The following is an 18,527-nucleotide window of genomic DNA, read 5'->3' as shown; positions in this document are numbered from 1 at the left end:
TCCTCTTTTTTTCTTCCCTGGCAGATGTATCCTTAACATCCTTCTCCTAATATACCCAGCATCTCTCCTCTGCACATGTCCAAACCAACGCAATCTCACCTCTCTGACTTTGTCTCCCAACCGTCCAACTTGAGCTGACCCTCTAATGTACTCATTTCTAATCCTATCCATCCTCGTCACACCCAATGCAAATCTTAGCATCTTTAACTTTGCTACCTCCAGCTCTGTCTCCTGCTTTCTGGTCAGTGCCATCGTCTCCAACCCATATAACATAGCTGGTCTCACTACCGTCCTGTAGACCTTCCCTTTCACTCTTGCTGATACCCGTTTGTCACAACAGGTACACTCTCTTTTTCACCTCTCTTCCACAATCCCCATTACTCTGTTCTGTTGATCTCAAGTATTTAAACTCATCCACCTTTGCCAACTCTACTCCCTGCATCCTCACCATTCCACTGACCTCCCTCTCATTTACACACATGTATTCTGTCTTGTTCCTACTGACCTTCATTTCTCTCCTCTCTAGAGCATATCTCCACCTCTCCAGGGTCTCCTCAACCTGCTCCCTACTATCGCTACAGATCACAATGTCATCAGCAAACATCATAGTCCACGGGGACTTCTGTCTAATTTCATCTGTCGACCTGTCCATCACCACTGCAAATAAGAAAGGGCTCAGAACCGATCCCGGATGTAATCCCACCTCCAACTTGAATGCATCCATCACTCCTACCACAGACCTCACCACTGTCAAACTTCCCTTGTACATATCCTGTACAACTTTTACGTACTTCTCTGCCACTCTCGACTTCCTCATAAAATACCACAGCTTTTCTCGAGGCAACATCCTCAGAGCAAACATTGCATCTGTGGTGCTCTTTCTTGGCATGAAACCATACTGCTGCTCACTAATCATCACCTCACTTCTTAACCTAGCTTCCACTACTCTTTCCCATAACTTCATGCTGTGGCTCATCAATATTATTCCCCTGTAGTTACTGCAGTTCTGCACATTCCCCTTATTCTTAAATATCGACACCAGTACACTTCTTCTCCACTCCTCAGGCATCCTCTCACTTTCCAAGATTCCATTAAACAATCTGGTTAAAAACTGCATGGCCATCTCTCCTAAACACCTCCATGCTTCCATAGGTATGTCATCTGGACCAACGGCCTTTCCATTCTTCATCCTCTTCATAGCTGTCCTTACTTCCTCCTTGCTAATCCGTTGCACTTCCTGATTCACTATCTCCACATCATCCAACCTCTTCTCTCTCTCGTTCTCTTCATTCATCTGCCACTCAAAGTACTCTTTCTATCTGCTCAACACACTCTCCTCACTTGTGAGTACGTTTCCATCTTTATCCTTTATCACCCTAACCTGCTGCACATCTTTCCCAGCTCGGTCCCTCTGCCTAGCCAATCGGTACAGATCCTTTTCTCCCTCCTTATTGTCCAACCTCTCATACAACTCATCATACGCCTTTTCTTTAGCCTTCGCCACCTTTCTCTTCACCTTGCGCCTTATCTCCTTGTACTCGTCTACTTTCTGTATCTCTCTGACTATCCAACTTCTTTTTTGACATCCTCTTCTTCTGTATACTCTCCTATATTTCCTCATTCCACCACCAGGTTTCCTTTTCCTCCTTCCTCTTTCCAGATACCACGCCAAGCACCCTTCTTGCTGTCACCCTTACTACATCTGCTGTAGTTTCCCAGCTGTCTGGTAACTCTTCACTGCCACCCAGTGCCTGTTTCACCTCCTCCCTAAACTCAACCTTGCAGTCTTCCTTTTTCAAATTCCACCATTTGATCCTTGGCTCTGCCATCACTCTCTTCCTCTTCTTGACCTTCAACATCATCCTACAGACCACCATCCTATGCTGCTTAACTACACTTTCCCCTGCCACCACTTTGCAGTCTTCAATCTCCTTCAGATCAACTCTTCTGCATAGGATGTAATCTACCTGTGTGCATCTTCCTCCACTCTTGTACGTAACCCTATGTTCCTCCCTCTTCTTAAAATACGTATTCACCACAGCCATGTCCATCATTTTGACAAAATCCACTATCCTCTGACCTTCTTCATTCCTCTCCTTGACACCATACCTACCCATCACCTCCTCGTCTCCACTATTCCCTTCACCAACATGCCCATTGAAATCTGCTCCAATCACCACTTTCTGTCCCTTGGGTACACTGTTCATCACTTCATCCAACTCACTCCAAAAATCTTCTTTCTCACCCAATGCACACCCACCTTGCAGTGCATATGCACTAACAACATTCATCATCACACCTCCAATTTCCAGCTTCATAATCATTACTCTGCCTGACACTCTTTTCACCTCCAAAACACTCTTGACATACTGTTCCCTGAGAATAACTCCTACACCATTTCTCCTCCCATCCACACAATGATAGAACAATTTGAATCGACCTCCGATCCACCTGGCCTTACTCCCCTTCCATTTAGTCTCTTGCATGCACAATATATCAACCTTCCTTCTCTCCATCATATCTGCTAACTCTCTCCCCTTATCAGTCATACTGCCAACATTCAAAGTTCCTACCCTCAGTTCCACTCTCTTTATTTTCCTCCTCTCTTCCTGCCTCCGGACACATCTCCCTCTCTCTTCTCCTTCTTCTTCGGCCAACAGTAGCCCAATTTCCACCAGCACCCTGTTGGCTAACAGTACTGGTGGCAGTCGTTGTTAACCCAGGGCTTGACTGATCCAGTATGGAAATTTGTATTGTTGTCCACATATTGATTTGGCAAAATTTTACACCAGATGCCCTTCCTGATGTAACCCTACCCAAAGTGTAAGTGTATGCAATAGTGGACAAATTATATCAGCCAGGGATGAGTCACCAAAAGAATGAGCTGGCATTAGATCATCAATAGCAAGGGCACCTATAAAAACTGCAGCTCTGCACAGTCACATGAGCTTTTTCCAGCTACTGCTGCATAAGGCAAGCAGTCCTTTTAAGGATAGCGAGTCACCTCAAAAAGCCATGTAAAGAGCAGAAAGTCCCTTCATTGTGGCGCTCAGCACCAGTGCAACAATGCATAATAACATGAGTCTGTTGCACATCTCATCTTGTAAAAAAGCAAATGTCTCTGTCAGCCAGCAAAAGGGTGACTGCCAAACCGCTTCATTGGATGGGTCTTAATATGTTTCCTCAGCTGGAGGATCTCCTCTCTGACAGATATATTTTCATCAAGCACTTGGTCAATAACTGCTGGATCCGCATAATAACATGAGTCTGTTGCACATCTCACCTTGTAAAAAAGCAAATGTCTCTGTCAGCCAGCAAAAGGGTGACTGCCAAACCGCTTCATTGGATGGGTCTTAATATGTTTCCTCAGCTGGAGGATCTCCTCTCTGACAGATATATTTTCATCAAGCACTTGGTCAATAACTGCTGGATCCGGAGCCAAAGTGAAGTTGTGGTCCTTGAGGATTTTATCATCCTCCTCCTTCTCGCCCGGTTTTTCATCTTTTGTCGGTCACTTTCTCCTCTCCCGAACTCCCGGTCCTGAAAGTAGAACAGAGACATTGTTCCACTCAAACAACACAGGCACTGCTCCCTTCTTCAACAGTCGCCACCCTGTCTCAGACCCTGGCTCATGAAAATCCTCTTTTTAAAAATGCCAGCTACAAACTCAGGTATGGGGAGTAACCATTAAACTGTCTCTCTGGATAGCAACAATCCATTGAGATTGTGTTTCTGCATCGGAGAGAGATGTATGAGAACTAAGTACCATGTTGTACTTACTGGAAGCTCGATATTAAGGTACGCAACAAAATTTAGCTGTAGAGCTACCTCTGCACTGAAACAAAATTCTTTTTCTCAGACAATCTCGTCACTAAACAAATATCACAGCTGCTGTATGGACAACAGAAGTGACTGAGCTGGATAGGATTTCACCAGAAGTATGTCACCATTACTATGTGCAAATACCCTGTTCCCTGCCGATTTTCTGATCATTATTCTTCATAAATTCAGGACAGATAAAAATTCACATATACATTTTTAGATTCTTGCTGCATACTCCATTAGATACTTTCTGATTTTGTGGATGTTGTATAGAGAAAATCTGCAAGACAGAGAGACTGTAGCAACATGGTCAAAGAAGCACAGCTAGTTATTAATCACCACACCAAGGTTACGTACTGACTTGGTGGGCATTAGTGTTAGTCAGCCAAGAGGAAGTGAGATGGGGTGTTCAACAGGCAGACTTGATAGAATAACAGTGAGGTCCATCTAGGCCAGGTTTAGCTGGAAATAGCGTCCCTTCATCCAGGTTGTAATATCAGTGAGACATGCAGAGACTCTAGCTGATAATGCTTGGTCCTCTGGAGGGAACAACAGATACAGCTGTGTAACATCAGCAAAACACTGATATGAGAAACCAAGAGACTGGATAATGGGGCCTACTGAAAAAGTGTATAGATAGAAGAGAAAAGGAACCAGTACTGATCCTTGGACATCCCTGTGCTTCCCTGATGTACCCTTGACCTCAGCAGGACATATGGTAGGATCTGCCCAAGAGGTAGGACTCAAACCACTGGAGGGCAGTCCCAGTGATTCCAATGTCATATTGATTAGGGGGACCTGATGGTTGACTGTGTTAAAGGCAGAGGAGAGATCTAGAATGATTAGGACAGATAACATGAGTGAATAGGGCCGTTTTGGTGGAATGACCCCTCTTGAAGCCTTGACCGATTAGAATCAATCAATTTTTTCTTTAGATGGAAGGCAGCGACTTGAGACAAATGTTTTGGTTAGACGGGAGAGAAGAAAGACTGGCCTGTAACTGCCACTTTGGATGTTGTTGGGGTTTGTTTGAACATTGTGGAAAGGTGCTCATTTATGTTTTGATGATGTGTGTAACTGCAGAAATGAGTGACAGAATACGATGTGAGAGGATCTTTGTACATTTAAGAAGGTGAATACATATTCAGTTGTACATTCATATCAGAGAAGCATTAAACACTGGACCCTGGTTCAATTCTCGACTGGATTGTCTCCATTCTCTTTATATTTGAATGAATTTCTATTGTCATCCTTATCTTAAAGATAAACTGTTTTGTTTAAGAATAACAGTAAAAAGCAAAATAAGAAAATGATAATGCATTGAATTGTCCAAAATCTTTGTAATTGAATTTTGTGTGCTCTGTGAAAGAGGGTATAAAAACAACAATGAATAAGTTGGACTCTTTAGGAAAATACCAAATCCTTGCAAAAAAATTATTTAACACACTGTATACTCCATGATGGAGAATGAGAATACTTTCAGGGCAGCATTGACGTGTAAAGTTTTTAGAAATATCTTGGTATTTGTTTTACAAAAAGGGAAAGAACAAAATGGACAACAAAAAGCAGTACAGAATAGTAAAAAAATGAAAGCTGCTTGTTAAGCTGACATTCTGTAGCTAGTACACTAAACATTAATGATTGCAGTGCACTGTTTTACATTAGTTCTTTACATTTCTACATTTTACTAATGATTGCAGCTTTGTCTTTTGTATTTATTTTCTACAGAGGAGCATGCTGATGCAGAAACAGTGCTTAAGGAGGCTACCGAGCTTCTGAGGTCTAAATTTGGCTTCCACAGCACTACCATACAAGTAGAAAAGTATTCAGATGACATGGCCGACTGCACACAATGTCAAGACCCAAAGGATTGAAGCACCAAACTGTCTGCAAGGGGTAGGGTGCAATCGAGAGAGCTTATGGGTACATAAATCCTACAGGTCCAAAGTCAAAGCATTCTGAAACTTTGTAACCAGAGACAGAAGAGTGAGAAAACTGTGAGGATAAATTCAAACCTTTGATACAATTTGGTCTTTATAAGCTAATTTGTATTTTCGTAAGCAACCAAAACATATCATTCTCTCTAAGATGGAAGTACATTTTCATTTTCAAAATGCTTCCCTGCTGGCATAGGCTTGAAATTCCTTTTGTCTTGTAGTGGAAAAAAGAACCAGAAATTAAACATTTTATACATTTAAAATGTTAAATACTTTGATGGAGTTTTCATTCAAATGTGATTAGCTTCATGGAGTAAATGTCAAGAGATAAGACATATATTGTGGGGTAGTGGCAGTTTATGATTTAGAATTAATATTCCATTTATTAATCAAGTTTGGGATCTATGAATAAATAACATTTAAAATGATAAATAATAACTAAAAGTGGAATGTGTATTACTCCCTTTGAAAAAGAAAGAAATGAAAGGCTGCTGTTAATTTGTGAGTGATTTAAAATTTGATTATAAACTCCTCCACCATAAATGACCTAACCCAGTTATTATGCCCACCACAGGGAGGTACAAAACACTCTTTTGCATCAGGTATCATGTCTTATGAGGCAGAACGAGCAGCCCATAATATTTTCCGGAGAGATTCAGTCTTAATACTGGTCTTTGTCCCTGGAGAGCCCTGTTCTATGATGGATGCTGCAGAATAGCTTAGAAATGGAAAAATATAATATAGTTTAATTATGTTCATAAAATAAGAAAAGTGGGAAAAACAAACACATTTTATTACAACTTTGATTTACAAACACATCCAGCAGGTTTAGATATTAATTTAAACTGCAGTGCTGTTTGTGGACAGTATAGCTGTGAATACTAATAAATGTATTCAATAACCTTATCGCCCCCTAACAGAGGGAGTAGCAAGCAAGGCGAGAACAGCACAAACATCACAACGAAATACAAATGTGGTCACAAAGGTGTCTGGTCCAGTTGCCAACTTTGTAATGGTCACTTTTGGATTTAAAGTGGCATCGAACTAAGGGCACACACAGCTGCACAATTGTTTTGTCCCTTCATTTTCAGAAGCCTCCCTGAGTCGCTTTATTTACCATTTCTGTATCTAACATACATATCGTAATTGCCACTGTCAACACGTGAATATCACCTTTGTGTAAGATAAACAGGTGAACTACAATAAATAGGATGAAAGACGTCAGGCCAGTTTGTTGCTGGAGATGTCTAATGCTTGTTAAAAATGTTAGCAGAAAACAAATAATCTTTCTTAAAAATGAACTAAAAATGGATTTTTCTCAATAAAGGATTAAATAATATACAGTGGAACCTCGGTTTGCGAGTAACTTGGTTTACGAGTGTTTTGCAAGATGAGCTAAAATTTTTAATAAATTTTGACTTGATAAATGAGCGAGGTCTTGCAATATGAGTAGTATGTATACGCTTTGTCTGCTGAGTGTCATGTGATCACAACTGAGCTGATGGTTCTTCTCTCTCTCTCGCTGTGGGATTGTGGGCAATCGTCTCCTATTCTCCGTCTGAGTCGGCGTGCCTCACTCATATAGTCAACATCCATACGAGCGTATACTGTTTACTACAGCATTGTGACTGTGTGCTGTGACGTGCGTGCTGTGACGTGAGAGTCCACGTCTTGCACCCCAAAACACGAAGCTGAGTCTCAGTACTTTAGCAACACCAGCTTTATTCAGCTTGAAACAGCAACAGCGCGGTTATTTATTGTAGCGGGATCTGCCACTCTCCTATACACAGACACAGCTGTCAGGCAGGGTCGTGGCCAAGTAATACTGTGCTCTGCACATTTATAATGTTCCTTGTATCACCCATCGACCGGAGGTGCTTATAGCATGTCTGCGATCTTTTCGGATTCGTTTTTACGGTGAACTGCTATGGCGCTGGGAGACTGTGATTGCTTTGGGACGCTCTTCCGCGTGTCGTCCCATTGCGTGGAATCCCACAAGAGTTTAGAAACTCACTCACACCAGCCATGATTCTTTTCAAAGGTAAAGTGCAAGTTAATTTGTTTTATGTATTTTTACTTTATATTTTGTATTAATCATTTTTATATGAATAGTTTTGGGTTGTGGAATGAATCATCTGAGTTTCCATTATTTCTTATGGGGAAATTCACTTTGATATACGAGTGTTTTGGACTGCGAGCACGTTTCTGGAACAAATTATGCTTGTAAACCAAGGTTCCACTCTAATTAAATTATATCAATTGTCTCAAAAGTTGGCATTTAAGCTCTTAGGCTACATCAGTACTACTATGTTTTCATTTAAAAACGAGATTTTCAAATGAATACAATCTTTGTCTGTACTACCATTTTCACATTGTTTACAAATGTATCTCCATTCACAGTATAACGACTGAAAACACAAATGTCAAAGACATTTATCTATGCAGGGCAAGTACGCATTGACAGAAAACTCTTTGAAAGGGGAGTAATGCCACCAGTCATGGGATTCAACTCTTTCTTGCCAACTATGCTGGAATATACTTTTTTTCCATGATGGGTGACCAATCAGGGAATGAGACATTGTAAAGAGCAAAATCCAATCAGGGAAAGGCTATGTAAAAACGCCAGCAAATCAGAGCATCATTAGAGTCTGGGATTTCAATAGTCTACGGTTTCACCTGTCACATTAAAACTCTGTGACTGTGTTTTTAAAAGTCTCAGGCTATGGAGAGCATTTTAAAAAGCCTCCATGTTTGAGGGTTGAAAACAGAGTAGAGTAGACAAAACATGAAAATGGATGCCAATGTCTGTGTTTTTAAATGAAAACATAGTAGCCTGGATAAGGCCGTAGACTACAATAAAAGAATAATACTGTATATGTCACTTAAATAATCTTAAAAGAGACTACCAAGTTAACAAATAAAAATAAGGCACTTAAACAATGATACTCTTAAAAACAAAATACCAGAAAATAGTTCATTTCTGCTCATTGTCATATTGTAACACTTTAATATTATCAAACTGGTGAGAAATGAAGTTTCATACTGTAGTCTGGTTATATCCAAATCTGCAATTGTGCCCATATTTTGTTAAAGTGATATTTCTCCCTCCAAACAAATTTTTAGGAACATTTTGTGATTAAGTTTAGAATATTAAGTGATTTTTACATTCCATAATCTCAAAGTCTGTACTATCTATACGCAGGATTAAACTTTCTTTACCAGACTCTGCAAAGACTCGACTTACCAACATCCCTGTGTCCACTACTCTTCAATGTTTTGCAGTTCATTGATCACTCATTCCACTCGTGCCTGTCCCAGTCCCATTTCACAATTTAGGTTGTCCCTGATGGATGATGCTTTGCATCACAAATCTTTGGCATGGCTTAAATGAGTCCTATCAAGATGGTATCTACAATATAATGTATTCCTGATAGAGAATGCCTAATAATTGATTTATTCCTGGATATTCCAGTTTTTCTTTTCTCTTTACTACCCAAAAATAGTTAAATGAATTTGTCTTGCTAAATTAGTCGAAAGGGCATCTGGCTCTCTAAGTCAGTGCAGAGTAACGGCCATTGATCTGTTCCATTGGGTTTCTTGGAAGTCTGTTGGCATAATAAATTGTAAGCTGCAGTTTCCCTGACATTCAGTTACCGGAGCATCCCTGGTGTGTTTTGATGCACGCAAGAAAGCAATTTTCTGCGTTCTTTTTAATAAATACAAGGTTCTGTTTATTGTTCACCTTCCTGCTGATTTATTTACCATTAGGTCATAAATCATGATTTGTATATTCCATCTTGTTTTTGGAAGGAATAAAGTTATACTCATCCTAAGCCACTAGGTATTTTTAAGCCAATTCCAGTTACGTTGTGTGCTCTAAATATCACTACATCCGAGGTCAAAGATTCAGTTGCAGTCCAAGAACAGCTGTTTCTTTATTTTTTTGCTTGATATCACTTGCAGACATTCTTTAATTTAGGTCCTGTATGCTTATCCGTCCGTAGTCATCTTTATTATGCATTATCAACATTTTTTCTATCCTCCAGGTTTTAGTCTCTAGCAAAGTTTTACTCCTAACTATGAACATTTGGTTTTTAGTACATTTTGTCTGCAGTATTTATTTTTCTTTCAGGCAGAAACATCTACTTTTTAGAAAAGATTTGACAATGATTACAATTTTAACTTACTGGTTTTAGCATTTTCCACTTTAAAACTGCAATGTTGAAAAACAAACACTAACCCTTTAGCATTATTAACTAAGAATAAACTTGATCTTGATGTGTACTGTACAAAATTAATTTTTCTGATTTGGCAACTGAAATGCCTGAACTGAACTTAGGTTTGGTTTAAAAATGGCTTTTTTTCTCATCAATTTTTGGATGTTATTAAAGACAGCCTGTGTTCGTATCTCCTGTTCAGCCCAAAATGGCTGCTTTACATTGTGGATCAGCTAACTGGCAGCATTCAAGCTGCATAGCTAAAGTATGGTTTAATTTCTGCTTCCAATTAATTATACATATTTAATTTCTTGTTCTGAACACATTCAGCGTGTTCATTATCTCAAATATTTCTGAAAAAGAAAAGCTTTTAATAACAAAAACTCTGCACTGAGTGTTTAATTAGTGTCAACTAATGCTAGAAACTATGTATTTTTATACAGATTTCCAAGTATTCACTATAATTAACATTGTGATCTTATAATATCTATGAAGCAGTTTTTCTTTCATATATTTGAAAACATTAAGCAATGTTTAGCAGGTTGTTTGGTTTTAGTTCATTTCATTGTATTGACAAAATATGAAATACCACCTTATAATTCAGGCAACATGGTGGTACAGTGGCAGTGCTGCTGTATGTGAGGAGACCAGAGTTTGTGTCCCAGGACTTCCCTGAATTCAGTTTGCATGTGTCTGTGTAAGTTTTCTCCCACAGCCCAAAGACATGCAGGTTAGGTGAACTGGTGACACTAAATTGGCCCCAGTGTGTGTTTGGTGAGTGTGTGTGTTGGCCCAGCAATGAACTGCCGCCCTGTCCAAGGTTTATTCCTGTCTTATAGCCTATGCAAGTTGGGATAGGCTCCAGCAATTCCATAACTCTGGTCTGGATTAAGTAACTTAGAAAATGACGTGACCATTCTGTTTAAAAGGACTGCTCATTTCAAAGTTTTAACATGAAGTTGTCATCTTGTTTGTTAATAACAAACATTTTACATTTTTTTAAAATGAAATCACTGCAGTATTTGGTTTGTATTGTAGGCTGCATCTGGTAGTGGTGTGCAGACACTTGGAATAAGTGACCAGGTAATGTGGTAGACAGTAGGACTTCTGAGACCTCCAAATCTCCACTTGATTTAATGTTGGAGAAGTAAGATAAACTGGATTGGTGAGCATGTTGGGCTGAATGGTCTGTTCTTGTCAAAACTGTTGTAATGTCATCTTGGAGGTAATTTGAGGAGGCGTGTAATGTGCCATTTAGGCAGAGCATTGCAGAAAAAGTGCACAGATCAGAGTGACAAAGACAATGTCACGTATAAGCTCAACAAAGCTCAGGGTGCACTGTGTAAGGAGAACTTGTATTGATTTTGAGCTTTCTAACCATCCCCAACTCCTTGGGGAACAGAACTGCATTTCTAATGAACACATCTCCACAAGACGACAAATTGTGATAGTACAGTACACAGTTATTCACAGGGCCAACACACAGAAAGTCTGATATGATGTACTGTTTGTCCTCTGTAAAGGTAGAACACACACCTGAGTGTGCAGATAACCTTCTGATGAGTCTCGTGGGAGACTGCGTAGCCCACAACAAAAACAAGCACAGGAGATAAAAACAGACAGGCAGGTATTGAGTCAACCATATACAAAAAGAATTGTAGCAGGGAAAATGAATGGAAATATTCTGTATAAACATAAATAGTAAGTTTTTGTTGTAAATAAAATCGTTTAAGTACTAAATGACGTTGTAACATCTCTTACCAAACTTAACTCAGAACAGAAACATGAAATTGATTACTTACTCAGTCCTAACCCCAAAGTTTAACTTTTGCTTCCCTTGAGTACAGTTGGTAGACGGTACCACACAATATGTAAGTTGTTGAGTTTTCTTTAGTTTTCAGTGCTGTCTGCTTCCATTCAGCAAGGTTTAAAATGCTTTACGAAACTCTGTGCCATTCATTGTCCATCCATCTGTTGTTAAAACCTGCTTAAGGGCCACAGGGACCACTAGGTATGCAAAGAGAAAAAATGAGAAAAGTTGTGTGCAACAAAATTGATTTGTAAAATGAAAATGTAAATTTTGTATTTAATGTGCATTGAAAAATGATATTTGAAAAAATGGATTTGTACATAACATTTACTATCAACAATTTTACCTAATTTGAATTTTATCAACACTGCCAAAAATTTTTAAAAATTAAAATCCAAAGAACTGAGTTTTTTTTAAATGTTGAAACAAATAAGTTTATAGGTAAGATTTTGATCATAGCTATACATTTTATACAAAAATTCTGCTTGAAAAAAAATGTAGGCATATTTAGTATTTAATGCCAGTAACTGCTACAATCCTTAAAGTGTCCTAATTTTAATGAACGCTCCAACTGGTAACTAGACATTACAAGCAACCACACTGGCTTCCAAATCACATAAAAATATTTGTCGATTACAACATTTATTTCCAATACAAAAAATGACTACACTCAGTCTTTTCATTTATATCCTGTTTTACAGATATAAACCCACTCGTGATATATGAGCCTTTATGACAACAGTCTACCAAAATGAAAACTGCTCTTACCTGTGAAGGCACTTTAAGACATTTCTCAGATAAAGATTAAAGTACTGCAAGTAAATTGAATTACTTTGAATCGAAGGGTGGGCTGCTTATAGCATTGAACTGTAGGTTTCAGGACAGACAACACATTCATGAATCTCACTGTTATCCTTTAATTAACGGAAAACCAACTCATAAGCATCAGTCACAATTATAAAATATTGTTATAATGATCAAAGCTACTATGTCTCTTTGCTAAATATACAGTAGCCATCGAGTGATGCTTTGTTAGATATCAATCTGCTGCTTGTATAAACTGTTAGTAGAGCCGTTTAGTAGGTATGAAGCCATTTTATTAACCAACATAAAGTATGAGCTGTCTCAGTGAAGAGTAGGAGCATTCCTCCCAAACTTGATGCAAGTGTGTGCACAAAGTGAACTGCTCTATGACCACAGCAGCATTCAGTCGTATCATCTAAAGTGGGAGAAGACTCCTTCAGGCCTCTATCACAAAACACTATTATGCATTTAACAAAACCCCAAGAAAACTAATTTTAAGTATATACCAACTAGGCAGCAGGAGAGTGAAGTTTGAAGAATTGCTTTGCAAACAGTCGCCCCAAGTCTTTCTGCTCTTTTACTTCACATGATCGATATTTCAGGTGATTCCATGAGCTGTCCATTACGAACACATTACTATCTTTTTCAACTACTCTGTCTTTTCTTAATACAATAATGAAATCACCTAACTATTAATTAGTTCTGCAATCAGAACCAAACTGTAGATTTTAAAACAGTGACTGAACCCAGACATATTCATTACTAGGTGGAATGGCTGATAGTCTAGAATCATAATCATTACTGAGAGACTTGGAAAGAATGGAGGCTTGGGTAGATTTATGGCAGATGAAATGTATTGAAAATAATTGTAAGGTATTACACATTGGAAGTAAAAATACAGTACTAGATCTGAATACACAATGGAAGTCAGAAACTTGGAAGTATCCCTCATAAGAAGAACCTAGGATTAATAGTGGACTCATCACAGTCGACATACATAGAGACACATTTAAGAAGGCTAACAGAATGTTAGGTTATAAGGCACAATGTGTAGAGTACAAGGCAAGAGAGGTTATGCTCAAACTTTAGAATGCACTAGTGAGGCTGCACCTGGAGTTCTGTGTGTAGTTTTGGTCTCCAGATTGCAAAAAAGACATAGAAGTGCTAGAAAAAGTCCAAAGAAGAGAGACTAGACTGATTCCAGGACTGCGAGGTATGAGCTATGAGGAGAGATTGAAAGAGTTGATTCTTTACAATTTAAGCAAACAGAAATTAAGAGGTGACATGACAGAAGGTTTTAAAATGATGAAAGGAATCAATACATTGGATCAAGGCTGTTTTCTTAAAATGAATTCAACAAGAACATGGGGACACAATTTGAAACTAGTTAAGGGTACATTTTGCATAAACATTAAAAGGTTTTCTTCACATAAAAAGCCAGAGATGCATGGAATAAATGTCTAAATAGTGTGTTGGAGAGGAGGACTTTAGATTAGGTTTAGGTTTAGAGACCTTAAAATCTTGGTTTGATGTCATTTCAGAGAAATTAGGTGGATAGGATTGATAAGCTTTTTAGGGATGAATGGATGGCTCTTGTAAAAACTTTTCTAATGTTCTAAAAGGTGACTGCATATCAAAATAGAAATTTGTAAATGTGTACTTCATTCAAAAGAATACAATAAAACTAACTTATCAGACACAGCATATGTTGTCAAGTTAGCTATCAGGCTGCATACACTGCATGAAGATGAATGGCCCACTGCCTCTGTATTATGATTTAAAAATAGAGAGCACCTCAAGTTCCAGAAGTTTTATACTTCAAACACATTAACTTATCTCTGCCCAGTAATAACAATCCCCAGATACACCAGACACTTTCAGTTTGAAAAATATTCACAATATCTGTCCTAGCTCTTTAGCATGTGGCCTTCTATCCTGTTTACTGTGGGTAGTTAAATAATCCTCATTAAGTGTCTTGTGATGCTCTCTGAATTATAACCTGTTGCTTCTTCAGCCCTCATGACTTGCATCACACAATCATTTGCCATCACAGTTGCTATTTAATGTAATGTACTGTACATGAACCCCCCAACCAGCAACAGGACTGGGCTTACAGAGACACATTCAAACCAATTCAGCATATGGGAAGAAACTAACATTCCCCATGACAACTGCATATATATATAATTATTAGATTATAGTTTTTATTTTACACTGCACATAAGGTCTATTTCTGTCAGTTTCTTTATCACTACAATGTATGCTGCACCTCATTATATGCTGTATCATATTTTTGGAAAATAATAATACATTTTTAAAAACTAGACTTGAAAAATTATTGATTACACTTACAATCATTTTTAAATATAGTTATTATTTACAAAATGTGGTTGTTTTTTCCACTTATAATCCTATGAAGGTGTTTCACGGTGGAATGACCAGCAGATGTTTGCTAACACAGACTCACTCCACTTTCCACTATGACGTCTCTTCATTTCAGTAATGTCCTGGTGGAATTCTCCTCATGTTCATCAGAGACCGCTCCTATGTTCTTCGGGGAAAAAATCCAAATGATAGTGTAGGAAATGGATTTTTAAAGACATGTTCCACCCAAGTGCTTGGTAGAAATACAGAAGCTCCTCATCTAGTTCCTCATAGTTTTCCACCTTTGTATACCCAGCAAAATTAAGGCACATAGTTTTTTGTTTTTCATAAAGGAAGACAGTGTATTATTTTACTGTTTGTGTACCATTCCCCTTTACAAGACCTTGGATGGATCAACCCAACATTTCATATTTCTGTACAAAAAACATTTAAACAAAAAAAAGGCCAAGAAAGAAAATGCTTCATTTGGGTTGTTTCTACCTCAACAAATATTGCAAATGTGGAAAAGTACAATATTCCAGCATTAAATATACTTCAAATAATATTCTGAACATGAAAACTATGCATGCTATAAAATAAAAGTAACTTAATTTTAAAAAATGAACAATGTTTTTCAAAATGGTGTTTGTTTGTTGTTGACAAACACCAATTTTAAAAATGGATTCTGCACACCTAAAAATGTAACTTACATTGATTTATTTTTTTTTGTGTGTGTGTCAGATGATTTTGGTGCAGACCAGTGTAATCCTAGTTCCAAAACATTAAGAGTGAAGTAGCATTTGCCAGAATTTGTTTTCAATACGCTTTTATTTTTCATATTTAGTTTGAAATCCATGTACCAGATCCAGATTCACCCCCAACACTCACTTCGTTCCTCATAGCATCTGAACCGTATGTGATGATACATTTATAAAGTGGTGTATGATTCAACCATTGTATAAATTAGTTTAGCAGGTAATAATAATATTTACAAAAATTATAAAATTTGCTTGGTTATTTGGATCCTTTTTCATTTTGTTATTCATCCAATCCAAATACTTTTTAGCTAAATAAGACAAGTTCATACTTTTGTTAAAAGCTCCTTTTTCCTTTAAATCCATTTATATTTTGCTACTCCTTTGTAATTTACTCATTAACTAGTCAAATTTCCTGCAGCCTTTATTATGTTCAATGTTAATTCATGTACGTTCAATTAGCCTTCTGCATTCTCCCATTTTGCTCAACAAGTTGTCTGCCATTCTGAATTTCAGTTTCATTTTTATCTTGATCCATAAATGGTTGGCATGATCAACTGAAAATTGTTATGACTATACAAATTTAAGAACATGGCAGTACTCACACAATGAACTCAGCTGCCTTCCTGCCCAGTGTTATTGGGTCAAGTTTATCCCTCAGGATTTTCTGTCTCTGGTTACTGTCTGTCACACTGCCTCACCAGTCTTCTTCCTACATTCCAAGACCGAGAATTGGAATTCTGCAGTACAAGGCGTTTTCCGGAGAGTCGGAGAACAACCTGCTAGCCTGGCCTCTGCACCAATTCATGCGTTCAATAAATGTGTGTATTTCCTGCTGTATTTAAATTGTTTGGTGCAGAGTATTTTGTGATGAAAAACATTTAAGATAAAATAAAGCTAAGAAGAATCTAAAGATCTGAATTTATAACATGGTTACCGTCAGTGTCACTGTCAATATGTAAATATTGCTGCTGCTGTATCATCCTAGTGTTGTGAAACACCAGAGACCAAATGTTCATACTTTCAGAATTTACAGAAAAGACAAAGTTCAGTGCGTCTCTTTGGTCGTATTGTTCTTCTTTTACTAAAGATGTAAGATGGCCAAGTGTTACTTGTATGTATGCTTTACTGGAGGTAACAGTCCAGCATCCACTACAAGATTGTGAGATTTTCTAGGAGGGAGAAATGAAATCAAACTGTATAATATTATTTAATTTACCTGAAAGTAAAAATCTGGGAGTGGGGGGGTCAGTACAATGGCTAGGACTGCAGATCTAGCCTCTGGGTTCATATCCTGTGTGGTGTGTTATGCCATCTCCATCAGTGAACATGAGTGTTCCTCCCACATTCCCAGACATGAATGAATGGGAGATTCTAAATTGGCCGAAAATGCAGTTAACTGACACTCTACAGTCTGGCAATGTGACCAAAAATTGGATTTGGAGGGTTTCAGAATATTCCACGTAACAATGTGAATGCAGGCTGCCTGAGGAAGTTATTACCAAATGTTCAAATAACATATATGATTGTTCAGAAAATCAAAATACATGATTACCTAAAATCAGCTTAACCTTATGTAAACCTGGTGCAACGACCTGTTGAGCTGGGGTGCAAATACTAAAAAAACATTGACTTCTTCAACCCCCTTCTCTTCCTCAAAACAGCCATCTGCTCGTTCATTTTCCTGCTTGAGCAGGTATAACATTCCAGGTGTTTGTTGAAGCCGAGTGACATGGTGGGCTATCGAGATCAGACTGCACCTTAATGCTATCCTGATTTTCTGGGGTTTCCTGTAATGGTCATGGCTAGCTGCACTACAGGGAGCAGACATGTCCTTTGTAAGCCATCGTTTCTCATTGTTACTGAATTAGGGCGAATGATGCTCAGGTACTTAGTTAATCAAATTGCCATTTCAAATTGCTTACTTGAAGTTGACTTTTTCCTCTCCTTGTTCGCAGCACCAGAAGACTGGGTTAGAAACCAGGCCTGGTCAACATCTATAAGGAGCCTGAATGCACTTTGGCTACACCAGGTTTCTTCTTTTGCGGGTTGGACCCATTTGTGTCTGTGAGTGTGCCCAGTGCTAGTACATGAATGTGTGTGAGTGAATGTGTTTGGGCTGGGATGGTTCCTTGATGTTTACAGGGTAAACTCCAGCTCTGAATCTCCTTAGGTGGGTTCAAAACAAGAATTGAATGAATGAGGTCTCTTCTGTAACTTTTTAGCGCCTTCCCCTGTTGTGTGCTCTCTTATCACATAACATGTTTGAATCCTTTCAAGTTTTTTTTTAAGACAAGTAAAATAAAAGTTTATAATAGTGGTAACAGTCAACTTTTTCAAAGTAAGATACTTACAAGTGAGAGTGATGTGCATGTGACAAAGCTGAGAAACATACAGTAATGCTTTGGGAGTCCAACAGAACTTTTCATGAGCAGATTGAGACTTGAAAGGCAGGCCAGTATGTACTGTTGTACAGAAAACAAGAAACATTAAATTCAATTGAGTTTCAGTGCTGTAACAAGTTCTCAAGTATAATGTAATAATACTAATACTACCACTACCGATAATAAATTTAATTTATATAACGCCTTTCCTGTGCTCAATGCAAGTTACTAAATACAGAATTAGTGCACATAAAGACATGGATTTGTTAAAACAGATAGAAAACTATGTAGAAACTGATTATCATCTGTTATCTCTGAGAGAGAATTAAAGTCTAAGAAAATAAACTGAAGTGTTTACCAACAAAAACTAAAAAATAACCATACGCTAAACAGTAAGCCAAAATTTGAAATAGAAAATACACAGAGTTTGTGGT

The 18,527-nt window shown here is 38.1% G+C and overlaps 2 protein-coding genes across 4 annotated transcripts in view; both read left to right on the top strand.

The window, feature by feature from the left end:
- Positions 1 to 7,281, top strand: part of slc30a2 (solute carrier family 30 member 2) — a 293,279-nt gene extending 285,998 nt beyond the window's left edge. For 2 of the 3 annotated variants that reach the window (XR_007934590.1, XR_007934589.1), the window contains exons 9-10: positions 5,551 to 6,921; positions 6,952 to 7,281. Coding sequence is in view for 1 of the 3 variants with exons in the window: in XM_028799106.2 (XP_028654939.1) it covers positions 5,551 to 5,696 (146 nt within the window). In the remaining 2 variants the exon portion in view is untranslated. Of the gene's footprint in view, positions 1 to 5,550; positions 6,926 to 6,951 lie in introns of those variants that run through there. The other variant, XM_028799106.2, reaches the window with a different exon arrangement.
- The window catches only part of LOC114649283 (uncharacterized), a 282,139-nt gene that overhangs the window by 2,889 nt on the left and 260,723 nt on the right, over positions 1 to 18,527 (top strand). The gene's annotated exons all lie outside the window — the stretch shown is intronic.

This window comes from Erpetoichthys calabaricus, chromosome 3 (genome assembly GCF_900747795.2).
Source record: "Erpetoichthys calabaricus chromosome 3, fErpCal1.3, whole genome shotgun sequence".
In the NCBI taxonomy this organism is placed as follows: Eukaryota; Metazoa; Chordata; class Cladistia; order Polypteriformes; family Polypteridae; genus Erpetoichthys; species Erpetoichthys calabaricus.
The sequence above is the reverse complement of the archived record's forward strand: the minus strand, read 5'-3'. Positions and strand labels throughout refer to the sequence as shown.